The 26062-nt window shown below is 45.2% G+C and overlaps 2 protein-coding genes across 2 annotated transcripts; both read right to left on the reverse strand.

Moving 5' to 3' along the window:
• Nucleotides 1-1462: 1462 nt before the first annotated feature.
• Nucleotides 1463-6564, reverse strand: SSBP1 (single stranded DNA binding protein 1). Its single transcript, XM_082065560.1, has 7 exons — nucleotides 6519-6564; nucleotides 6400-6436; nucleotides 5120-5180; nucleotides 4030-4170; nucleotides 3280-3367; nucleotides 2976-3064; nucleotides 1463-1649 (listed from the first exon to the last, which is right to left on the reverse strand). Exons 2-7 carry the CDS (start codon nucleotides 6421-6423, stop codon nucleotides 1603-1605), a joined length of 450 nt encoding a protein of 149 aa, XP_081921686.1. The 5' UTR covers nucleotides 6424-6436; nucleotides 6519-6564; the 3' UTR covers nucleotides 1463-1602.
• A 1331-nt stretch (nucleotides 6565-7895) lies between these two features.
• WEE2 (WEE2 oocyte meiosis inhibiting kinase) lies at nucleotides 7896-20901 on the reverse strand (the record flags this gene model as incomplete). Its single annotated transcript, XM_082045803.1, has 11 exons — nucleotides 7896-8049; nucleotides 8960-9102; nucleotides 9191-9361; nucleotides 10258-10343; nucleotides 10662-10763; nucleotides 11537-11683; nucleotides 12944-13065; nucleotides 13713-13885; nucleotides 16319-16367; nucleotides 17236-17435; nucleotides 20569-20901. The coding sequence occupies 11 exons, from the start codon at nucleotides 20899-20901 to the stop codon at nucleotides 7896-7898; spliced, it is 1680 nt and encodes a 559-aa protein (XP_081901929.1).
• Between the last annotated feature and the right edge of the window lie 5161 nt (nucleotides 20902-26062).

Here is a 26062-nt window from a genome sequence, read left to right on the forward strand (position 1 = left end):
AGCAGTGACAGGAATCATCACTGCCACTTCTACTGTGAGTTTGGAGCAGAGTTCCCAAGCTCCAAAGCAGACACTGTCATGAGCTGTGCTGAGCTCCACCACCACAGCAAGGTGCAGAAAAGGAGGTAACCACCGAACAGAGGCTTAGCACATTCACTCAAGGCCTCACAGATACAAAGAAAGCTTAAGACAAACTCCAGCTTTCAGCTAACAGAAAAATTTTGTGTGGACCAAACACAAACTGTATTCAGATCACTGCTATAGAAGTGTACCATCACATCTCCCAGCAGTACAACAGGCTCAGACTGAACAAGTAGTTGTTATGGGAATTAAAGTCAGGACTTTGTATTTAAAAAGATACCACAATCTCTTGTGGATAAAAAGCTAAGAATTTCCAGTATGTCTAACACCACAGTATGCCTGTGACAGGGGCTAGCATACTAGTGGAAGCATTAACTTCAACCAGAAACAAATGCTGAACTGAAAGAACTGAAGCTTTCAGTACTACTGACAATGCTCATAAAGAGAAGCATAAACAAGGTGATCATTCTGTGTGAGGAAAACCTGCAAAAACTATAAATAAGTATGTTCTGTACTGGGCTGAGAGAGAAACAAGATATAGAATCCCACCAGCTTTGAAGGCAGGAAATAGTCACTGCTAATTATTTTTCTTTCCCTGTTCACATTGTATTACAGTGGGAATTTCACCACTTCTCCATGCAACAGAATGAAACACCTTTAGTTGTGCATTTTTTTTACTAGCAATACTAATAATTCTCGGTCTTTTTGACAAAAAAAAACCAAAATTAAAATAAACACAACTCCCACATTAACTGAGAATCTTGGACCAAGGCTGTTTTTCACACACCGTTGCAGGCCTCTCACAAGTAACAGCCAAGGCAGACATTCCTCCAGCTCCTCCTGATGGCAAACCTTAAGCATAGCACCCTAACAGGGCACTGGGATGAGACTGTTGATGTCATCATGGAGTCATCATATGTCAAATGCCATAATAACGAAGATTTAAGCACATGACCAATACAGGGTTTGGTGAGAGACAACAACTGATTTGATCAAATGCTACGATCAGTGGAGGGGCAGAGGCCAACACGCAGAAACCTTCTCCAGGTCTGTGAAAGAGAAACGTCAAGCTCAGCACCCACTGAGGCCACTGGGTCTGCTTTAAACTGACTTAATTAAGGAAAAATGACACCTTCAGAACAGAGGAGGGATGTTAACAGTGAGAGGTGATGAGGCTGTCAGGCCCCATAAGACAGAAGAGAGATTTTTTCAAGCAGTCAAGGATATAAGGCTTGAAAATGGCTGAAGATGCAAAAGGAGACTCTCATTTACATATTCATCAGCTCAAGAATTAATATAGCTACCTGGGTTACCTTGTCTTTTAAGAAAGAAATCCAAATGATGATGAACAGAGAGAAAGCACACAAGAAAACAAATCAGATACACACACAGATACCCTATAGGTATCAAACATTTTATTTATTCTTTAAAGAAACTACAGCATTATACATGATTACAGAATTATGAAGCACTGTAGAACAAAAAAGGAATGAAGTGGCCTGGATCCAAGCACTAACGACCTCACACCTTTTCTTTCATACCACCATCACTCAGAAAAATAACATTATCTGAAAAGAAATAAAGAAAATTTAATCTTCAGGAATCTTTTGCCTTGTTGCAAGCCTGAACACACACAAATGCATCCTACTTGTGTTAAAATAAGCTGCAAAGACGTTCATTTCGGAACAGAATAGTTCATAAAATAAAACAGTGTCTGATACAGGGTTCTTGCTCTATCTCTCCAGAAAGCTGACAACTCAAGGCAACCATATATACTGTGAAGCAAGTGTGCTAAACCTGACAAAAAGCTGCTGAACAGTCAAAGACACCAGAAACATTTTAAAATAATGTTTTATTTTTTTTACTATGATCTCTATCAGTTACAGCTTATTTCCTTTTTGTTTTGTCATTTTCAATATACACTACGATGTCATCACCCAATGGGACTATAGGAAACTTGCATTTCATCAAGCCTCAGTAATTTCTAGAGCATCTTGAGACCGGAGATACTGAACACCAAAAAGAATCCATTAGGATAAAAACTATTTTAAAAGACAGACTTGCTTCTCCCCTTCAGCTACTTATAAACAGTAACCTACAGCACCACCAGCTGAACTGTTCATGTAAAAGTTTGATTACTATTGTTTTAAAGAGGCTGCACAGCAGAAAGACCCAGAACAATGGTTGGTTGGTTGTTTTCCCTTCTTCTCTAGCCCAGTTTTTTTAGATATACTTGTGTAACAGAAATGTTTGCTCTGCTACCCAATTATCTTAGTTCTCCCTCAAAGGCCACAAGCTAGTGCTCTACCCACAGTAAAAATGTAGAATGCACATGCTCTTTAAGGGCTGAATCAAAAAGTTGAGTTTCCCAGTTCGCTTCTTCATTGTGTCTACCCAAGGGACAAGTCTAGTCCCTACCCATTCTGTGCTCTTAACTACTACCAGCTACCAGACTGAGGTCTTTCTAAATTCTCCATCAAGTTATCCCCACATAAAATATCTTTCAGAGAGGTTCTTAAAGTTGGTGAAGCTTCCAGTCTTAAACAGGAAGAAAAAATTCCCTGCAAAACCAAAACAAAGCTACTAAACAAACTTTGCTTAGAAAGGGAAACTGCCTGACCTGCAGTACTACATGACAGTGTTCTTAACACACACGACCTCCTGCACCAACTGTTTGTGCAAACAAACTATGCAACAGTTTGCATGTATATGCTCTCATTTTTTGTCTCTTCACAAGCAGTGCCAGAGGACATCTAGTAGTACAGCCCATTCATTCTCTCAAAATCCCCAAGTGTGGATACTGAGGCTGAAGACAAACCAAGCTCTAGCTCAAAGGCCCTCCGCCCCTCTCCATTTTAAAAGGGCAAGGTAGGGCAATGTATGTTGTTCCTTACCTGCTATAATTGTTGTGGCCTGACGCCTCACATTGTTTTTATCTGTATATTCTCCGTAGTCTATCTTCCCTTCAACATAGAGCCGAGAACTGAAAAAAATCAAGAATGTGGTTCTGGTCAGAGAACGGTATTGCTGTTTTCTCGTCTGTATCTGATACTGAATACACAGGCTTTTGCATCGGTTGTTTGCAGCTGGTCTGCTAACTTATTTTATGGCACTTAGTATAGCTCCTATTGACTATAATTGTTACATCAATCAATTATTAAGGCCTTAAATCCTCAACCACATTTGCTATTCACTTACCCCTTCTTCACATACTGATACGTAACATCCCTGAGGCCCGGTCTGAAGACAGAGATCCTGTGCCATGTTGTCTTCTGACTGATATCACCTAAGTTACATAAAAATAACAAAGTTGGATGCCAAATCCCCTTTCTGATGCAAGCCTCAGAAGTTAATTTCAACATGTTGACGTTCTCAAATTATGAAAAGCTATTTGAAAATGGAAGTATACTAGAACTCAGTCTCCCACTCTGTACTAAAACTCAATGCTCCACTCACCTCTGTCCAAATGAAAACATTGTGAAGAAGCACAGTTCAAACTAAGAGATCAGTTTTTCTGGAAGCCAGTGCGAGATTTTTTTTTCCCCCTCACATACTCCACATTGAGCAAGTTAGAGAACAGGAGACATCTGCAGTTGCAGACTGATAGAAGAATCCAAGAGAAAATATACCATTTTTTTTTCTCCTTTTGGAATACAACAAGAATATGGAAGCTGCTACACCACTGGCAACCCCAACAGTGAAAAACTGCTGAAACAACGCTCTTACCTCTCCTCCAGAGGAAGGTTAACATGCAGATCTTTGTTCAGTACGTGCTGCTGGAGATCAGTAAAAGACACACAAATAACACCAGCATCTCTACTGACCTCAAAAGAACTTCTCTGCACCTGAGAGATTTACATGGCAGCCTGAAGACAAAGCGTGGTGGCACTGCATATGCAAACATGACCTCAGAACACAGCAGAAGCACGTTGCTCATTGCAGACTCACCTCCCTGGGTTACATCGCTGTCCCCTGTTCGCCACATCTCATTGGTTGCAAGAGAGAATATGGTAACGGGATTTTTTCCTTCCACTTGCCTCATGATAGGGTCCTGGCCAACCCGACCAAGTAACTGAACACGATTCATGGCTGAAACATGAGAGAGTAAATACACACACAGGTGAATCATTATGGTTCTAATCATGGCAAATCATAAGTCAGCAGGTTTTGCCAAGGGTCAGAACAATGACTTTCTACACCTCCAAACCATTTTTCAAGCTCTTGTGGCATTTGGCTTATTCAGGCCCTGCAGATGGTTGATTGTGCCTGTTCTATTTGTTACCACTACTGAATAAGCTCATTTAGAAAGCTAAATGTTCTTTATTCTTTTTGCTCTTTTGTTATCTTTTCCACAGACACATCCATATGTCACGAGACTATTCTGAATTTATGTTTTTTCATTGTGATAAAACCTTATCATTATATTGTTCTGTCCATAAAACAGTACCTTTAAAACAACAGGGTTACACTATTACACTCCATGCTCTGAATCAGAGGATCACTACTTTTTAGACAGGTACCAACATTAGGTGGACACAATTTATTCCTTCTCCTTGTTCAAGGGCAACAGAAGGAAGTCAGGGAAGCATCACTCTTGCACAATCAACACATGAACTGAATGGTAAAGTCTGAAGTGTACACCTGGAGCAAACCTCGCTGAGGCACCAGCACCCAAACAAGTCCCTCAGGCACATGAGAGTTTCAGAAATAAGCATGAGACACCTAAAGGCAGGTATTAGGAAACATGATTACAGCGCACAGGATTCGCTGCCATTGATAAAGCTCAACTACCTGCCCTTTACAGGTTGTAGTCCATGTCAGGGCTTTTTTCTTTCCCCTCTTAAGGGCTGCTTGACCTGACAAAGATCACACAAGAAGCTGCTTAAGAGTCTGTTTGTTTGAAACAACACATTCTTAGTTACTGCATTCAGGAGCTATCATTCTTATCTGTTTCTCTCTTGGCGTATTTCAGCCATTCTACAACTGAGATAAAAAACACAAAGAGTAACAGCTAAGTTGTACCTCAGGAGCTACTTACATCTTTCCAGTACCAATGAGCCAACTGTTTCGGACTCATGTCTTACAAACTGGCGAAGCACCTGTAGGAACAGACAGATATTAGTTTCTAAGACAAAGTATCAATAGTATTCACATGTTTTTACACCTCCTTTTTTGAATGCTTACAGAGGTTTTCCAAGTATGTTCTCTTCCAGTGACTTAGGGGGGTAGGCGAGGGAAGATCTGTTCAGCTAAATGAAGTCAACAGGATTACGGAAAAAATAACCTGCTAAACTGGGGTCAAAAAGCTGCCAGGAACAAAGATGGCCCAAAGGTATGTTTTCAACAATTACTTTTGGGACATACAGTAACTACTGCTTTCCTGTAATACAAAACAGAAGAGGGGGTAGGTTTGAAGTCAGGAGGATGTTTAATCTGATAGGCTTCAGGTTTTGGAAATACAGTTTTAACAATTTCATCAACTTTCTTCTTCACTCATCACCATGAAGCACTGATAACCCCTCATTTCCAAGCAAGCAGCAAATCAAGGTCACAAAAAGCTGAGTGCTACAGCTGAACATGAGCAACAAAAAGAAAAGGAACTGACTTGATGCTGGCAAATATCATGTCCTAGGAGAAAAGCCCAGGAACACCTCTGCAACAGGCCCATGTACAGCAGCTGGAAGAAACCTCACTTCCTATAAAAAGTGACTGCAAAACTTAAGGGAAGTCAAGACTGGCAGTCTTGTGTTGAACAGAGGAGCTAAACCAGAGAAAATGCAATGTGCAAAGCGAAAGTTCTTTGGTACGCCTGTATGGTTCACTGATGTATACGCAAATAATCAAAGACTCATTCTGTGCACAAGTCAGACCTTGTAATACATCAGGCTTTCAGTGCTGCGGTAAATGCAGCAGCATCTACAGATGGTTCGTACAGGAAAAGGCGCTGGCAGGTGGCCGAGCCCCTGACTGCAGAGATTTCCCTGCCGGGAGGCAGGGGTTCGGGACCCCGGGTCACCCCTACAACTGCTGGCAGCAGGTAAAACCCGCTGCTGTGAAAAGAAAGTTATTACGAGCCCCACTGCTATCTGAGAAAGGACAGGAGCTGCTTCTCCTCGCCGCCGACCCTTTCCCAGACGGGGAGACTTTTGGCAACGCCCCTCCCCACGAGCCACTCGGGGACGTGCGGTCAGGGCCGAACTCCCGCCGGGGCTGCAGCCCGACCCCAGGGCCCGGGACGGGGCCGCCCCGGCCCGCGCGCCGCTCCCTCGGGGAACCGTTAAACCGTCACCCGGCGCTCCCGCCCCGCCCCAGCCCTACCTGCCACGCCGGTCGCCGCAACATGCCGCCGCCGCGCCTGCGGAGGGAAAAGCAGGGCTGAAGCAGCGCCGCAGGGAGCCCCGTCCCGCCCCCAATACCCCCGGCCACACCGCCCGCACCTCTGCCCCGCAGACGGCCGGAAACGGAAGGGACGCCACGGATCCTGCGCAAAGAAGGTCCGGGCGGAAACGCCAGCATGTTCCCCCCTTCCCCGCGACGGTTCTGCGGAGAGTCGGGGGCGGGAGGTGGCAGCGCAAGGCGGGCTGGGCAGACCTGTGCCGGGTGGGAGGGTCCTCCCTTCCGCAGCGCCGGCCCTCAGCCACCCTGGCGCATACGGGGGATTGGGAGCGCCCGACTGGTCGGGAAGGGGCTCAAAGGGGAAAAAAACAAAGAAGTCACTCGTAGGTAAAAGGATTAAAATCTTTATTGGCACGTTCTGCTTCTTAAAGATAGGCTGTAACAGTTTAAAAGCCAGCACTGTCCAACGCTTAAAACCAAACTTCAGTAAAACCTGAGAATAACCGAGTTACCAACATTACACTCTCCCTCATAACAATACACTGTTCGACCCAACTACCACAGCCACGCATCTGGCAAGGACTCCAAGTTACATTAATAAATATATAGACACTTCACACGGGCAACTCAAAACTGACAAAAGAGCCTAAAGAGCCTTTTCTTATTTGCCTCGCCTTTGCTGACAGGCAACAGTTCGCAGGCGGTTGCACCAGCAAGGTGCAAGGGCAGCAGGCACAGACCCACCTAACAGCTCATCACCGGTATTTACCCCAATTTCAGTGAGGAGGCCTTGCCAAACAACATAAAACTAAGTATCAGTGACTAGTCTGTGATAGATTAGTCAGTCAGATGACTTTGTGCTCATTGCTAGAAGTTGAAAGTTTCTTCAACTTCCACAAGAAAGGCCTTGTTTAACTCAGTGTTCCTTTTACTCTTCGTCCCCCTCAGTGAAACACCACTCCAATTGCATCCTGAGCCCACCAGGACTGCTATGTAACCAGTCTGTCTCCTGACATGTAGTTGAAACTGTCTACTATAGTCTCAACGTCCTCACTCCTGGGAGGACCCAGCTCCAGATGCCATCTCCATGTACAGCCACTACCTCCCCTGCAAAGACACACAGGTGGCCAGAGAGTTAAGACCACAAATACATCATCAATAATAGGGCCCAACTAAACAAAGAAGGCAGCTAGTAGAGGAAATGCCATCTTTTACCTTGTATGGCAAACCTATTCTTAGTCTAGAACAAGACCAGTTACACAATAAATTAAACAGGTAAAAGACTGAGGACAATAATCTTAAATCCCGTGATGACACTTGTAAGATAGTCATTCTTCCCTCAGCCAACATCTCATCATAACTAGGTGAGGGAACCAAAAACCACAACAGGGAGAACAAATATGGGGCATTGGTCTGTGCAGACCCTCTGCTTTCACAGGGCCATTCAGCAGCCAGAGCTTTTTGGACAACACATAAATTCAGTAACCCAAAGTAAAGCTAAATGAGCGACAGCTTTTCCCTCCCACCAGGCGCTTGCTGTTCTGCTTAGAAGAGGTTTCAGATTCTTGCAACTTGGCACTCCCTTGCTGGTCCTTCATGAGGGTCTGGGCAAGGCGAGCTGCTTTAAGTTCCCTGCAGTGGGGAGATGGAAGGAAGAGGAGAAGAAGAAAACCACATTGTGCATGAATCCCCATGAGCTACAGAAGAAGACAACTATGAGCAGTCTTGCACAAGAGGGTTACATCAGTACTCCAGTATTGCTGGAGAGTGGTGGCTTTTCACCTCAGATGATGACGTGAAGGTTACTGTACATTTCTCTGGAGTTTCTACTTGAGACCAGATCAGGTTTACCAAAGAAAGCTACGCATCAGGTCAACAGACACCTAGACTGGCACCAGTAGCTCAGTTTTTCTCCCATTGTTTCAGATATTTGTGATGGTGGAACCTGGATCAGTGCCACTCGTGCAGCAAAAACACCTAATAAAGGCACATGCTTCTTTTCCACTGCCTTTTTCCACCCGATGCTTGCTGCTTTCCCAGAGCATGTGCTGTCCTGTCTACATGGAGAGCCTATTTCCCAGCGGACTCTTGCACTAAGGGGGGGTGGTGGAGCAGTTCCTAGATCCCAGCACCTCAAAGTGTTACTGCCAACAGCAGTGAGAGCAAGCAAGGGGAAAGAGGATAACTGCCACCACCTGATAGTAGTTTTCCTTCTGTGCTAGGCCACTACCTCACTGCAATATCAATTCCTCATCTGCCCACTGGCTGCATATTGTATCAGTACTTTCCATCACCAGTGTTTGCAGTAAGTGTGCAAGTTCACTGCTCTAATTGAGCCAGCTCCTCAAAGCCAGAGGTGAACCACAGCTGCTTGGTCACTACGAGTCCCTGCTACAGCCCCATCATACTCCCAGCTCCAGGCAGAGGAGCTGACTGGGTACTTCTGCATGTTGGGTCTCCCAACACTACCACCCTACATTCAAGCCTGGTGATGACTTGTGGCACCCATGTCTTCTCCCCTTCATGTCCAAGGCAGCCCTACCTTTCCAGCATAGCTGTCTTGCACTTCTCCACATTTAGCTGCTTCTGGAGCTGCACAGCTTTCCCACGTGAAGGACAGAGAACTGGATGTTTAGTAAGAGCTGTGGCAGAAGGTCTTTCCACTGGGTCAGGATGGATCATGAGCTAGAAGTCAAAGGAATTCAGGATTTAATACTCCCTCTGTCACAGGCCAACTGGAAAAACCTCCATTCCATCATGACTACTTTCTCACCTTAAGGAGCTCAAGAAAGCAATGAGGAAGCTTCTGGGGGATGGGTGGGAGATTGCCTTTGCGGATGTGGTGCCACATGGCCCCGTTGTGAGGCAGTGGTGCTGTGCCAGCTGCTAGAGCTACTGTGAGTGCCAGGGCAAAGATGTCTGCCTTGGGCAAATAGCAGTATTGCTGCAGGGAGAAGATAAACAATTATAGAAAGGGAGTGTCTTGTTATATTGAACAAAGGTGGGTTGGGATACCTGCTCAAAAAGAAACAGCCATACAAGTACATGTATAACACTGCCTTCACCATCACAGTTAGCTGTTTTCTGCTCTTTAGGATAAAGACATTGACAGCAGTTAGTAGTGGTAACTAACAGCACTTCAGCTTTCACCCAGTCCTGAGGAGGCTCCAGCCCACATTAGGATCACTGCAGCAAATCCAGAGGGTGGCCCAACAAATATGTGCCTGCAGCCCTCACCACAAGGCAATAAATTAGCCATGCCCAACTCAAACTAAAGGCTCCATGTGATATATTGACCTAACAGCTCATAAATCCACTTGCAGCACAAGATACTGTAACTTAAATACCTGAGGTGATGAACACATCCAAGCTGGTTGGTACATACCAATTCCCTTTTTGTTCACTGGCCAGAGTGGCAAAACTGCAGTCAGTTTAAGAGGTGTGTTGTGCCACGCACCTCTCCATGCTGCCTGATCAGTCCTTGTTGTACAAGGCATTTGTCTGGGTGCATGTATTCCTCAGCAATCACATCCAGCAGTTTAACTTCAGTAAATGAAATGTCTCCAAATTGATAAAGGTTTTGTCCCATTCATCCCTCAGAGGTAGATTAATTGCAATAATCTGATGATAAAATTACTTATGAAATATTAAATATCTACATGACAAGATCTAAACCTATACTATTCTTAATGAAGTGTTAATTGTGCTGAGGTCACAGCCAGACCAGACACAAGAAAGGAGATGAGACAAGGAATATGCCAGACTAATGATTTCACAACAGCTGATCTCCCCCTACTTGCTCACCACCGTGTTCTCCCACTGCCCCACCAGTGGCTGTACCTCTTGCAAAATCTCATTGGCCAAAAACCGTCTGTCTCCTTCCTCCACCTGGGGGTTTGTTATAGATGTCACATGGCCAAGGTCACCTGAGACAAAGAATGAACAACTAATGGAGCAAGCTGATATATATCACCCCCATAAATAAAAGCCTGCATTTTATAGGTACCAACAGAGCAATCAGGAAATGCTGAGTAAGAGCAAACTTGCCCCTAACTCAGAAATATTGGCTTTGAAACAAGCACATGAGTTTTCTAGGAATTGTCTCTCTAGAGGAGTTACTTCTGGTAAATAGCAGAGGCATTCAGGACTATGCCACCAGTTTTGTACGCAAGTCTCTTCAGCCAGCAAGAACAGTAATGAGCGGCCCTAGTCTTAAGCTAGTTGATAAGTGGGCTAAAACCTACCTATCTTATACACCACACCAGAAGAAAATTCATCTTCACTGTCACTATCTTCCTGCTCAGCAGGGCCTGCAACTGCCAGCTTGTGACAGATGAAGATATTACCTGCAAGACAGGGAAGTTTAGCAAGAGTGTGATATCAGTAGCCGGACCGCAGCAGCTTGACAACTTCATAGAAATCTCACCTGTCAAGCTAGTTGAGCTTTGCAGACAGAAATTCTGCACGTGTCCCACCTGTTAATCCACTTTCTGCCTAGTTTACATATTCAGCAATAAAGCTGACAGAAGGCAGTTGTATCTTGTGCATAAAATCAGTGCAATCGACTTTTCCACCCCTCCCTCTGCTCCCCAAGCTAGAAGCATTATTTCAGCAGGAAAGAGGAGCTCCACTGTAAGGACATAATTATGTGACTGTGGGGGAGACCATAGCCCTGGAGGTGCCCATCTTCAGCTGCACAGAGAAAAGCTTGTTACTACTTTTTGCAGGAACTTAATCCCTCAGGGGAAGTACAATAAATATTCACTTTTCACTCCAGCTCTCACATTCAAAGGTCAAGTGTTGTGCAACAAGACAGCAGCAAATAAGGAAGTCCTTGTCTTCATTAGCAGCCCTACTTGCTCCACCTGTGTGAAAGTGATTCCCATGAGCAAGGATTATGAAGATAATGAAACAGAAGTAAATGCTGCCAACTATCAGAGAAGGCTGTTTTAGAGCAGCAGTAGTGGCAAGATTAAAAAACCCACAAGACATTCACCTTTTAGGGCAAGATTCTTTTTCCTTTGAAGCGCTATAGTAAGTCCAGTCAGAAGGATATTTTACAGGTCCTACCCCTGAAGAGTCACTTGGAGGACCCCTCAAGGGACAGCACTATACTTACTAGGTTTGATATCCAGGTGCACAAGGCCAGAGTTGTGGATATATTTTAGCCCCATGGAGACTTGTAACAATATTTCTTTCAGCTCAGCTTCTGGGAAATACTGGCCAAGCTTCGCATTTTCCAGCAGCATGTCTTGGAGGCTCCCACCTAGGTGAAAACGGCCAGTCTGAGACCTGACAAAGATTTTATGGAGCAGCAGGTTTTAAAGAGCTTAGCAGAAACTATTGCCCAGAGCACCTGCAGACTTGCTGGTGACAAACCCGTACAAGACCACCTACATGTGCTCTGGTGATCAAACTTGGACACCACCATTTGGCTTCAGCCTCAGAGCACCTTTGCCTCCTGCCTGCCAAGGACTGAGCAACTGCAGGTCTACCTACAACACCAGAAGGGTTGTCCTGCTGGTGATGCTGCTGCTGCCGCAAAGTGAGCAGTGGAAAAGTTAAATACTTTTCCCACACTAACAGGCAGAAAGCAGGCATATGAATGTGAAAGCAAGGAAATTAAGCTCCCACTAGCAGATTTTTTGATTGAAGAACGTAACATTTGACACAGAAACAGTTATGTGGGTTTCCATTAAGGTGCTCCAGCTATTTCAGGACTAGCAAATACCACAGACTCTCTCCCCATCGGCCTTCCTTTTACCGCTTCTCCTTTAGTCTCAGATTTCATCCACTAGAATGCAAGAGACGCTTCAATACTACAGCAATGATCACCATGTTTCATGGTTACCTTTAGTAGATTTGAAGTCATTACTCCAAACAACTATCACCACTCATCATTGAGCCCCAAAACTGCAGGAGCAGTTGAAAGATAAGAGCTACATATTTCCTTTCAGCTCCTCTGGTAGAGCTCTGGTAGACACCTATGGGTGTCTTTTCCAATGTCTCCCAAAACCAGCCCATTTACAATTTACCCATTTACAGTTCACCTCAGATTTAGCTCTGTTCCTCTGCAGCTGTTGAGCCCTTTATTCTAGCCAAGATGCAAGGTGCCTTCATCTCAACCAAGTAGCCATTATTCAAATAATTACTCTCCTTCATTAAGAAGGACTTATTGAGATACATGACACCACTTAAGTTTGCTGCTCTTGAGTCACTCCTATCAGGTTTTACCTGAGCAGTCCCAGACACAGTTCCAAGCATCAGCACAGGGAATACTTTTCCAGGCCAGCCAACACAGAGGAATAGTTTTAAAACCCCACAAACTGGAAGGTATTCACTACTTGTAAGACACTGGCAGCATTCAGAGCTTTGTCTAAATATTAAGTCCTTAAGGATGATCTGTGAAACAGTAACCCCAGTGCAGTTTGCTTTGTTGTGAGCCAAAATGTCCATGTTTAAGTACAAAAGAAAATAACTGCACCCATCCTGAGATCTTGGCCTTTAACAAGGTCACAGCTCTTACCATTGCAGTGTTCATTTTGGATAATCATGTGATCATCCTCTGCCCATGCCGAGTAGTAGCGCACAACATGAGGGTGGTGTCCGAGGACAGCGTGAGCATAAACCTCACGCAGTGCCAGCTGCCTAGAGAAGCCAACACAGAAAAGAGGTGACAGGGTGCCAGGGTCCTGCTTGGGACCACAAGAGCAGCTCTGCTTTGTAGCCTGGCTCAAGGAAGGGGAAGCAGAGGCATTCAGGACTTTCTCTTGACTTATTGGCTAGTGGATTGGCTCTTACAGCTGCTGAAGCAAAACCTGCCCTTGCTCAAATATGCTGAACAGCTGTCAAAAAAATAGTATCACTGAGCCAGCCTTTTGTTAAAGAGGCAAAGGCAGCTTCAAAGACTGCTTCAGCATGCAGGACAACAGTAGCTAGTCAATACAGATGTGAACAGTGCTGGCTCTACAGCAGGGAGGGACATACCAAAAAGAGAACCGTTTGATAGTTATTGTTTAAAAGAGACTGGCTGCATGGTCCCAAGGAGCTCAGGTAAGCTGTCATCTCACTTTGCAATGCATGTGGTTTCTTCCCTTTCTCAGACATTTATATTCAATAGTCCTGCAGTGGTAACTCCCCCACTCTTCCAACTGTTATTTGAGAGTTTAACAGCAGCCAGTTTTTGCTCATGCCACCCCTCAGATACCTTTAGATCCACACTCCCTCCTTCCCCATCACACCTCCCAAGAACATGCCCATCATTTCAACTGGCAGTTTTTAGCTAGCACACTCACTCATCTGAGGATCCTGCCAGGGGCTTCTTGGAGCGTTTGATGGCATAAACACACCCATCAAGGCGTTTGATGCATTTGTAGACAGAGCCAAATTCCCCCACACCAATCTTTTCTAGTTCCAGAAACTCCTTCTTGTAGCGGGAAACCATGTTGCTCTCTTTCAAAGGATATCTCTACAAGGTCACAAAACCAGCAAAAAACACAAGTATGAGTTGAAGGACTTAGGTAATGGCATCCATCACATTTTTAGATCTGTGTAGCACTTGCTCTCACAGAGCACCCATGTTGCTCCTTCTCCCATCCTGGACATTCATCCAGGCACACATGTAGGTACATGGTCAGTTGTTCTTGAAACACTACTTTCTACTTAGGCAGTCAGAAAAAGCATCTCTAACAAAGGCCATCTTGGCCTGACTTGGCCAAGATTTGTTTTTTCTTGTTTTGTTTTGTTTTTAAATCATGACTTGCTAGCCACAGAGGTAGAAATTGCAGCTAAGGAGAATTGTAGTCTAGTTGGCTGTATGTGCCTAAGCCTCCTTGGGTTACTACCATCACATCTCTTCTCTTGGCAGCCCTGCCCATTTCCTAGACTCCTAGCCAATGGAGTCAGGGATCAACAGCAGACAACAAAATACTTGTCTTTTCCCCAGCTATTGCAGACTCAAGAAGACCTATCACCAGCCTTGGTAGGTGGAATTCCAGTACCACTGAATTAGCCACACTCATGTACTGAGCTTGTGTTTAAATAAGAGCTATTGCTTATTTTGAGGTTGGGAGAGAAGCTTAGTGTGTTGGCTTGAGAGCTGCTTTACCCTGGCAGCTATGGTTGCCTGCAGCAAGGACGTTCTGCATCAGTTCAGGCTCTCATCAGGTCTGAGGCACCAGCTGTTGACTAACAGCAGATTAGCAGGTCCCAGCATCTCAGTTTGTACTCTCAGTGATTTCTCACCAGGAGCCACTTTTCTACAAAGGGCTGAAAGCCTGAAGAACAGCTGCAACATCATCATTGCTCCTGTAACAATCACTAGGGAAATAGGAGCTGCCAGCACTGCTTGTAGAGTGATATCTGCTTGCAGGGGAGATAAGAAGAGATAAGCAGTGGAGCATGAAGCGAACAGAGTGAACTACATGATTTTTCATCATCCTCCTGCATCCCTTAGAGGGACAGTGGTTTGTGTTGCACAGTGGTTTCCACATAACCACCACTGAGATTGATGCTAGTATATGGTATATGACCTTAAAGGGTAGAGTCAAGGAGCCAATAAGATATGGCCCATGTGAAATATCAGCCCTTTGCAACAGGTTATATTTCATAAGGCAGCTATATTTTACAGCATCTTAAAAGCTCGAGGAAGATAGATAACTCCTAGTACACAATTTTATAGCTATATTATATGTTCATTCTAATCAGTGCTCAAGCAGAATAATAATTCAGCAAGTCACAATGGAGGCTTTTGGGTTTTTTTAGGAAAATGATAATTGTAGCCTCGGATGTTACCTGGTACCACATTAACTACACAGCTGGAGACCATGCAATGTCGGTCTTCTCAGCTAGAGGGTACCATTATGCTTCCAGTAAGCCTGATTACTTCACAATTACAGTGAACAAACAATTCTACCTACCTGCAAAAGACAGATACTTCTTTCAAGGGGCTACTCAGGAAAATTGAGATTTTTTTTTTTCTGTTATCTCATCTGAACACTACTTAGTTCAGTCTTGGCTTGCCTTCCAGAAGCCAGCCAGATGAGTATCTTTCCCCCAGATAAAACTGTGAAGAAGGAAGGTGACTGCAGGATGTGGGTTCCCACACCAGCTGCCCAGTCCTACCAGTGCAGTTGGGGGTACATGACACCTTGTCCCCTGCCCTGTGCAGCCAGGCCAACACAGCCCACCACTGAGGTTTAGCAGCAACAGCAAGAGAACTTGGTTCTGCATTTGCTGTCCTGTAGCTATGTAAGCTGTGGTGGGGTCTTCCCTTAGACCCCAAGGCACACAGGCACCCCCCTCCTCCAGCTGGACATTTTCCTACTGAAAGTTAGTTCCAAATTTGCTGCCTTGCTTCAAAAGTTCACCATTGTGACTGTTGTGACTGAACCTCAGCCGTCAGTACTTATCCATGTCAGACTGTTCAGCTCAGTCTGTGTTTTTGCAGTGAAGGTCCTGTATTATTTGCAATATAGAAGCCATGTCCCATCCACATCCAGAGATGCTCAGTGCACTGATTCATAGGAACAACAGTATACCTGCTGTTTTTCAGACCACAAAGGTCAGCATTTGTAGTATCTCAATAATACACTAATACAGTTCCCCCCAAGGAACCCAAATTATATTTCCTAGAAAGACCTCCTGACCAAAATCAATATATTTTAGGATTAGTTGTCAAAGTTTCAGATCCACTTTAGTACAAGTTTCCTTTCAAGACAGGAATCATTTAAGAGTTTGTTGTCTCAAACAAATGTTAACATAAAACATTCAGCTTGGAATTATTCTGTCATTGGTATTCATCCTTTGTCTCGATGCCATGACTTATACTCCAATAGCAAAATAAATTTCATCAAGCACGAAATATTTACCCTTCTCTGTGGGGGTAAATACACATACTTACCTTTGCAGGTAGCTCCTGTTTTATCTGGTTTCTTGGATCAGGATCCCTCCTATAAGAGAAGTTTAAAAAAGTCTGGATGTATCACTTCAGGGCAACAATCCAACTGAGATTTGAAATTGCAACATTTTTCAAAAGAATCTCCAAACCTTGCTTCATGATTCAATTAAGGATATATTTTGTAGAGTGTAAATACACCATGAGTTTCTAGTTGAGGCCTTACAGACTGTAGTCCCAAGCTAGAAAGTCTTTGTTTCCATTTAGAAAGCCTCCACTTCAGCCCACAGGACAGAGTAGTATCCTTCAGGGGCATCATTCTCCTGTCCACCTTACTAGTGGCAAAGGTACATGGGAGATGACCTTGTACAACAAGCTCCTAGTCTAGGAGAACACTGCCCTGCTGTGCTTTTTAAGGGGAATCCCAACTGAGCATCTGTTACAGTTGGGGCTATGAAAGAAGCTGAACACTGTTGTAGCACACAAGTATTTGACTACATTTGTGGCTTGGTTAACCTAGACCAGAAGTGGAACTGCAGGTCAGCAGTAGCCTGCACCTATCCTAAAAGCTGGATTACATGCAAACATGCACCTAATTTCTTCCAGGGTTTGGGTATGTGCATAACTGAATCAAACTCCATTCTACTCATGGTCAAGAACGAGGAACAATTTTCTCCTACAGCCACAGCACTGAAGTTAGCTGGTGATTCCCTACTTACATTTCTGAACAAAGAAAATGATTTATCTTATTTATATTTCTATTACTTTCATATGTCTGCTAATGTTTGCTCTGCACCAATGAATGGTACGGAAGTGAATGATTCACTGTTAACAAACAAGTCCAGGTACTAAATGTCTCCATCATTACTTATCTCCTTTAAACAGTCTCCTTTCCACCTGTTACTTAAGAGAAGTTCACTTACAGCTCTCCTCTGGTCTTCCGCTTGCCATTAGGAGGAAAGAGCATTTGTCGATATGACTCTGGTGTAAAGGGATTAATGTTGACAAGAGAGGCTTGGGTAGAGTCATCCGAGTCAGCACCGGGAGTAAATCTCAGATGTCGGAAGCCTTTAGGTGGGACCTTTGTCTCATGTGAAGGAAAAGCTGCCTTTGATAACAGGCTCTGTATTGTGGGGGGAAAAAAAAAAAAAGTGGCAGATAAACCAGCAAAATGTTTTGTTGTTTCTATGTCAGAATAAAATATCTGGTCTCCTGCAAATCAAGGCAAACTCAGCTTTCTTCCTCAGGATAGCTGAATTATTAAAACCCTGAATAACTGATTTAATCCTGGCAGTTTTCTTCTCCTTCAACAAAGTGCTACATTTTTCACTAAGCCCTTTCAGCCTCTATTCCCTCCTCACTTTGGTGAGGCCTGCAGAGCCATTTTGGGAGGCAAAAGAGAAGCCAGACACTCATCTTTCCCCACCTACAGAGCTGCAGAAATTGCATCATCAGTTGCATTAACTTGGAAGATACAGTTCTGTCACACCTGAACTGTTGCACCAGTTTGGTCAGGACAGGTTTGTCAGAAAGACAAGACAGGACATCACCAGATTTCCCTTTCAGTTCCTCAGCAATAAGTAGCATTAGAATAGGGGAAGTTTATAGAAGTATTTTTACAGGGCTACTGGCAAAATCATCAGGAAACAGTTCCCCTTGAGAAGAAAAATTAAATTTTCAGAAATTAAGTTCATAAGGAACCTCTGGATCTTCTAATCTACCTTCTCACAGAAAACAGGCCACTGGGCTTTAACCAGCAGCCCAAAGCCTTGGGCTGAGTAAAGCATAACTTCAGAGAAGCACCCCGTCTTGATCTGAAGAAGGGAAAAATCCACTTTCCATGATGACAGTAATCTGATCCCTTCAGTAACTGTCAGCTTTTTTTAAATAAAAGTTTGGATTTTCAGTTTGAATTTCACTTGTTTCAGCTTCAAGAGACTAGTATAAGTTATAAAGGGGTTTTTAACATCTCTTTCTTTTAGCTAAAAACCCTTCAAGAGCTCAGAACTCTTCCTGTCATGAACATAAAGATACTTCTATATCTTTTTGATCAACAGTGGTCTCACTCTTATGATCCTGGAGCCATGTCTTCATTCACATCTAGAGTTCCTCCCTTCTCTCATTGAAAGTTTTTGGAAACAAAAAATAAAAAATCCTAAAACTGCAGCCACCTAAATGATGCTGCACTTATGGATATAGCTACTTCTAGGACACTCCTCTATTTCTAGACCATACTTGGAAGTTCAGTAACTGGTTTACTGTGATCCTGGAAGTGCTTCTTGACCACAGTCTCAAGCTCTAGCCTGCATTCCCTTGTTCTTGGATCAAAAATTTCTGTGTATGGATGTATCAAAAGCAGGATATGTCTAAGCCCAATTTACCTAGTAGCCTAGAAGCTCCATAGATTTGTGGCTATGTTCTAGTCTAGGCACAAGTCAAAGGGATCTAAAATACCACTGCATGCATGCGATTCCCATCTGCTCTACTAGGGCTCTATTTCATAATCAAGAAGGCTTGTTTCCTGTAATATCATCTGAGAGTAGCTGCTGCCATACAGAGTAAATTAGGCAGCTACCAATCTAGCAATCTGTTCTGAGACCGGGCAAGTCCAAAAAAATACAATCATTTGCCTCTTCTGCCATGCATCTGAGCTCAGGCTCCAGTGCCCACATGACTCCACCCTCTTACCCTTTCTCTCACCTTTAAGTGTTCTAAGATCAATGCTCACAGCCACACTTATAAGCTGATTTAGGCTGTTTTGTGCCCACCTTTACACCACACTTGGAAATCAAGACCTTTCTCCCAGAAAACAGCACGGGAAAATAAATTGTTGGTTTAGTGCAATTGATTCTCATGGGCTACAAGGTGACAAAACCACAGGCATCATGTCTTGAAGCATCCAGCCAACACGTGACCTTCACAAGAGCACACACTGAAAGTACCCTGCGCTACCAGTAGCCCATCTGGTCTGGAAGAAATTCTAGACCTCTAACCTGTTTTGGGATGAGATTGAGGGAGATCTCTTATAAAAGCTTATTAGGGGTGCAGCCATTTAGAGTCAGTTTCCCCTAGAGAGCAACAGGCAGCAGTAACTATGGCCACATTGTTAGTCATATGTGGCCATAGGACCACACTTCTCACAACATAATCAGGTTCCTTGATAGGGACAGAAATAAAATCCTAGATCAGAAGTACTAAAGGGATCTTGTGTGCACCACTTAAGCAAAGGAGCAACCAGTCTATCAATAGAGCAGGAATATTGAGAGAGGCCCGAAAGAGCTACATTTCATTGCAAGTCATGAATGCTAGAAGCCAGTGCGCAGAACAGAAGTTATTAGGAACAGAGAAGCTAACTCTTAAGTGTCCACTTGTGTTTACAGAAGATAAAAACCAGGTGTATTATACCCTATGCAAGAAGTTCCACAGAAAATAGGGGCTAGGACCATTCTTCCAAGAAACTAGCTCAGTAGTTAAGTTACATTTTAGGACACTGACACAGAGGAAGACAGGCTAACCTTCCTACACAAGCACACACTGACTTGTTACTCCTTCCACAGGGAATTTGCTATGCTGAGAACAAAGTCCTGCTTTCCCCAAGTTCTCCAAGCAACTCAGTTTCACACAAAAAGAACCAGCATCACAGGACAACAAGCTGCTTGCAAGCAATCCAGACTTGCCAGACAAAGCATGCCCCAGCCACAACACCATTTCCAACTTTCTTTGTCAAAAGAAAACCCACTTTGATCCAAAAATGCACTGAACAGAGCAGTCAGGGCAGCTGCCTGTCTCCAAGCTCCCCATGGAATGAGGAGCTCCTTGAAGAGAGATACATTTATCCTTCTGGGAGCACAGTGTGACAGTGTGCACTTCCTACAGAGATGCTACAGATGTCCGCTCCCCGAGCAGAGTGTGAGGGGTGCACAGGCAGCCAAGGCACATGGTTGCCCCCCCCCCCCCCCCCCGCCTTTTTTTTTTGTTGTCAGACTGGCCCAACAACTGCCTGGTTTTAACATCTTGGACAGAGTCAAGACACTTGCTCCCACACATAGGTTTCTATTCACACCCACATAATAACCATTCCATAGTTAAGGAGCTCACAGTATGTTTTTAAGGAAAGAGTAGAAGGCTAACAACACCAACACAAAAAAAATGCTTTCCACAGAGCTAGCAACAGATCTCCTCACCACCCACACAGTGAAGCCCCAGTGATGCCACAGTCCCTGCCTGCTCAGACACAGATTGATACATGCCATTACCTTGGGAGTGTATGGGGTGTCACACAGCTGCAGCTTTTTCCAGGTGATGTGCAGCGGTGTCTCAGCATTACCTCTGCTCTTGCTCACAGCCGGGGAAGTCTTCAGGGTGGGACTCACCCAAGCTTTTGTCCTGCTCAGGAAGATCTCACTGAGCTTTCTCTGAGGGCTTGCTGGCAGAGGACTGCTCCCTTGCCACTTCTGGAACTTGCAGCTCTGGGTTGGGCTGGAGCTCAGGGCATCCTCCACATGTACACTTCTGTCTTCACTCTCTTCGTCAGAGCTGGAAAAATCCAGCTTCTGAATGAATTCATCACTGTTGTCCCAGTCATCCATTTCACCATATGAAATGGAACAGGTATAGCTGATACTGGCCTGCCTTGTTAGAGGAAGAAGGGCAGAGAGAGAGAGGAAGGCAGTGTTATTTACACAGAGTAACCACTCTGCCTTACCTCATCAAAGGCATTGATTCTACTCACCACATGCATTCCCCTACTCCAATCCCACATACACAGAAGCCTTGATCACTCATAGATGTAATTTAGTGAGATCGGTTAAGGAACAGTACCCCAGGATCACCAACTACAAATCCATTCAGTTACCGTTCACATAAAAACAGATGCTGCTTTTCACCTTGTTGGTGCAAGGCAGAACTCAGAAGTCACTGCCTCTCCCAGTAAGCCTCCAAGGCAACTTCACCACCCAGCAATACTTCATCCACTACTCTCATCACACATAGAAACAGAGCAATCAAATCCCAAAGAACACCACACATCAGCCCTCCCCTCATCCTCTTCTACCTTAAATTTCTCAACTAGAGAAAAAGAACCCATGCTACATACAGCTGCAAAAACAGAGGGTGCCCCAAACAGTGACCAGATACCCCACAGACACCCCCTCTCCTGCCCTGGTGCATTTATAACCACTCCACACCTGGGCCATTGCTAATGGGAAACATCTGGAGCTCAGCAGCACCTCTGCACAGCTGCCTGTGCTTAGGGAAGTTGGTGGCTGAGGGATTTCGCTGTGGATGTGGGTTTGCTGCACCTGCACCCAGCTCTGCAGAGAGCCAGGGCTCCCTCTGAGTCATCTCCTTGCTTCTGCACGCTCTTCCCTCCTCCAGCTTCCCTGGGCCTCCGGGGAGGTGATGTTTGCTGACAGCCAGTCTGCTCTGTTAATCCCATCAGAGATGCAGTCTTTGGGGGCTTTACTTGTATAAGCAATTAGTCTTGCGGTGACAGGGGCCCTGTGCTTCCTTCGTTTAAGTCTGAATTTCACTTCCTGCATTTAGATGTCTGTTAGTTTGGACAAGTGTTGCAGTCTGCACAGAGAGGTCAGTAGCCTCATTTATAATGTGCTAGACTTCAGGAGAGAGTCAGGGACCATACATGGGTCTTTGTATGAGTTCCCATCTTAAGGTTTCAAGGGACAGAAGTGAGAAGGTGGCTGCGATGTCAAAGGCAGCTCTGCAGGTAAGGTTGCTCTTCTGCTCACCAGGAGTAGGTCAATGTCCCATCTTGCTGCACCTCTCTGTAAAAAACAGGGATCTTTCTGTGCCTTGGTGAGCCTGTGTTTTGAAGAGGGACCAGAGTAAACTTCAACTGGGAACAAGGTTACCACAGCCTTTTCTTAGCATCAAGGAGAGCTGCTGGAAGGATGTGCAGAAATTGGACATGGAAGAACCCCCAGCCCAGAGGAGATGGGGGTTTGTCAGGACTGATGGGCTTCCCTGTGCAGATGTCAAGGGGAATTCCCACCAGAAAATAAAGGGACATGTTGATCTGAGGTCACTTGGCCCTCCCAACCTGGTCTTTGAATGAAAAGTATGGGCATATGGGTCTCTGAATCATTAAATGTCCTGAGTTGGAAGGGACTCACAAGGATCATTGAGTCCAACTCCTGTTCCTGCATAGGACAACACCAAAATTCACACTGTGTATCTGAGGGCATTGTCCAGTCTCTTCTTGAACACTGTCAGGCTTGGGGCTGTGACACCTCCCTGGGGAGCCTGTTCCAGTGCTTTACCACCCTTTGGGTGAAGAACCTTTTCCTAAATGTCCAACCTAAACCTCCCTTGGTATATCTTCCTGACATTCCCTCGGATCCTAAGTTGCCTGTTAAGACTGAGACTAGCGATTCATTTGACACAGGCCACTGAAGCTGCATGAGGAGAATGTGCCAAGAACTCAGAATTGGTTTTATTGCCACATCTGGCCCAGGGTTGTAGTGTTTCTCCCAAGCACAGAGCCTGTTGCTGCCCTGCAGTCTCCCTTCTCCTGCCATGCGGCTGCTGCATCTCCCTGCACCTGACCTCCAGAGAGGCCCACAGGCCTGGAGGTTCTGGCACAGGCTGCTTTTGGCTGTGAAAAGCTATCTCTGCAGCATCTGGCCAGCGGAGATCCTATGATGGGACCACTTTAGTGCTGCTGGGATCTGACCGTATTAACCAGATGTTTGGTACTTGGAGCCCTGGATATTTTAAATCTGTCACGGTTGAGACGGACAAATGACATAGACCAAGTTCTTCCAGGATGAAAGTAGTAGTATTGCCACAAGTGCATTTTTATACAGTTTTACCAATTCATCTGTCTCTTCACTATTGGTTACAAGTCACAGCAGCAACATCTCACCGGCTACCCTTGCCACCATCAATGCCACTCCCCCACTCCCTTCTCTCCCACGGGCACATCCTCAACATCTCCAGACACCCCCCCACTCCCATCCTTCTCATGGGTAGGCCTTAATATCTTCAAGGCTAATTTCTGTTCCCATGCCCTCCACCAGGAAATCCACGGACCCGCCGTAGTCCCCCACATAAATCTAAAGAAATAATGCTTTTATTCCCCATAACTACATTTTGATTAATAACCCAGCAATGAAACTCCTTCAGACCACAGTTTTCAATCCCATCTGGAGCACTTTCTCCTTTTTTATTTTTCCTCTAGTTTTAGAGGCAGAATCCATTTTTCTAAGGAGGAATGTGATAAGAAAAAAGTTGGACTTGCTGTGCAAAGAAGGCCCAACTTGTTCATATCTTCTAAGTAAAAGCCATCACATGTTCAGTTCATATTTTTATCTGGAGGACTACTCAAAGATCTGATGACAATTTTCTCAGCCTTCAGCTGGAGGGGAAATGTGTTCATTTTCTTTTGAAGGAGAGTGTTTTTCTCCCAAAAGGGCAATATTCTCTCCTGGCCTAGGCCTTTTCGATTTTTGGTGAAATAATAGAGTAGAAAATGTGCCTTTTGTTTTTTGCATATATCCAACAAACTGTGTGCCCCCTTCAGTTCCAGATTGCTGGCCAAAGCAGCGCAAAAGCTCTGGTGCTGCCAGGCCTCTTGTTCCTTTTTCACCAAAAGCCAGGAGCTCGGAGTGTGATGACATTTCACGTATCTCAAAGCCAGCACCGGCAGCCTCTGCTCCCCATCACTGGCTGCTGTCCCCACACAGCAAAGGGGACCAGGAATGGCTCAGCATCACAAATAGCCCATGTGTGTTGAGGAGGAATTTTTATTTGGGATTTGTTTCCCCTGCCTGGATTGCCAAGGGACAGACGGACATTCATGCCAGCACCGCTGTGGGCATGAAGGAGAGGAGAGAAATGAGCTATCATTTTAGCATCACCGACGTGCAAAGAAAAAAATCATTAAAATGAAGATTGGCACTGTCTGTATGGTTAAAGAGAAGCATGTGGCGAAGTATTTGCAGAATCTGGCTTTTCTTTATACAGTAACAAAATACTGTGCAAGGTTTGGCTTTCTTTTTTCTTTACCAGTCACCTTCCATGAAAAACTCCATCTGCTAAACACCACCTACGGTGGTTTATAGCGCTGCAAAGTAAACTTGTGCATGGGCTTTGTGAAACAAAATGCCCACTCGGTGTTAGAGCTGTCTGAAATGAAGCTCACAGCAAATGGATGCTAATGTAACAAGAAAAAAAAAAAAAAAGAGAGAAAAAACCAAAACCCACTGTTGAGGAAACTGGATGATGAGTTTCTTAATGGTGTATTGAACACTCAGAGCTACTCAACAGGAAAAAAGTTGGACAATTAAGGCTTTTATGACAATATCTTCCCTTTAATTGTGGTCTGCTTAATTGGGTAATCCAATTAATCAGAAAGTCCTAGGGAACCGAGTTAAACCTAATGACACTTAATGGCATTGTTGGTAGTGTAATGAGGATGGTAATTACACAGACATTGGCTGCCTGTGGATGCCTTGGTCATACTTGTGTCTCCATCTTTTGATCTCAAGCTGATCACACCTGATCCTCTGAAAACTGTTTCACATCCTTCTATAGCACATATATATGTATATATATAGTATATACGCACCAGTATACACTGGATCAGTATCACTGACTCTCTCGGCTTTGTGACTTGCAGCTTCCACTGCAGCAATTTTGGGGTGCAGGAGGCTGCCCCATTCCTGCCCTAAGGCTGCTCTGCTCAGCTCCCTTGGCTCATGCAGTAGGATGGGCTCAACAGGGCTCCCGCTTAGCATTCCTGCTCAAACAGGCAGCTGGTCTGCACTGGGGTCACAGGCTGGGGGGGACAGAATACAGGCATCCAGCTCTGCCCTTGGGCAGGGAGTGACACATGGAGAGGTGGGTGCCTTGCCTTAGGGAGTCCCCAGTCATATAGAATCATTTGGGTTGGAAGAGACCGTCAAGATCATAGAGTCCAGCCATTAACCTAACACTGGCACTAAACTATGTCCCTAAGAAGCTCATCTACATGTCTTTTAAACACCTCCAGGGATGTTGACTCAACTGCTTCTCTAGGCAGCCTGTTTCACTGCTTCATAAGCCTTTATGTGAGGAAATTTTTCCTAATATCCAATCTAAACCTCCCCTGGCACAACTTGGGGCAACTTCCTCTTGTCCTATCAGTTGCTACTTGGGAGAAGAGACCAACACCCTCCATGCTACAACGTCCTTTCAGGTAGTTGTAGAGAGTAATAAGGTCTCCCCTCAGCCTCATTTTCTCCAGGATAAACAGCCCCAGTTCCCTCAGCCACTCCTCATCAGACTTGTGCTCCAGACCCTTCACCAGCTTTGTTGCCCTTCTGTGAACGCTCTCCAGCACCTCAATGTCTGTCTTGTGGTGACGGGCCCAAACCTGAACACAGGATTCAAAGTGGGGCCTCACCAGCGCCCAGTACAGGGGGACGATCCTCCCACGCACACTCAGGAGCTGGCACTGGAGAGCACAGAAGCCGGGAGCCCCCTGCCAGGCTACCCCTCGGTTATCTCCAGCTCCTTCCAGGCCCCCTCCACAGTCCCAAGGTCTGGTCTCCAAGCTACCAGTACCGCGCCCCCGCCAACACGCGTTCGGCGCCATGCCCCGCCCCCGATGGCATGCCGCGCCCCCTCAGCGGGCAGCCACGCCCCCTCAGCGAGAAGCCACGCCTCCCTACCTGGTCCCACCCCCTACGCGTTGGGGGCGTGGCCCTCCGCGTCCCCGCTCCCGTAGCGTTCCCGCCCCGGAGCCGCCCC

This window comes from Streptopelia decaocto (assembly GCF_964273445.1).
Source record: "Streptopelia decaocto genome assembly, chromosome: 1".
NCBI classification, from domain to species: domain Eukaryota; kingdom Metazoa; phylum Chordata; class Aves; order Columbiformes; family Columbidae; genus Streptopelia; species Streptopelia decaocto.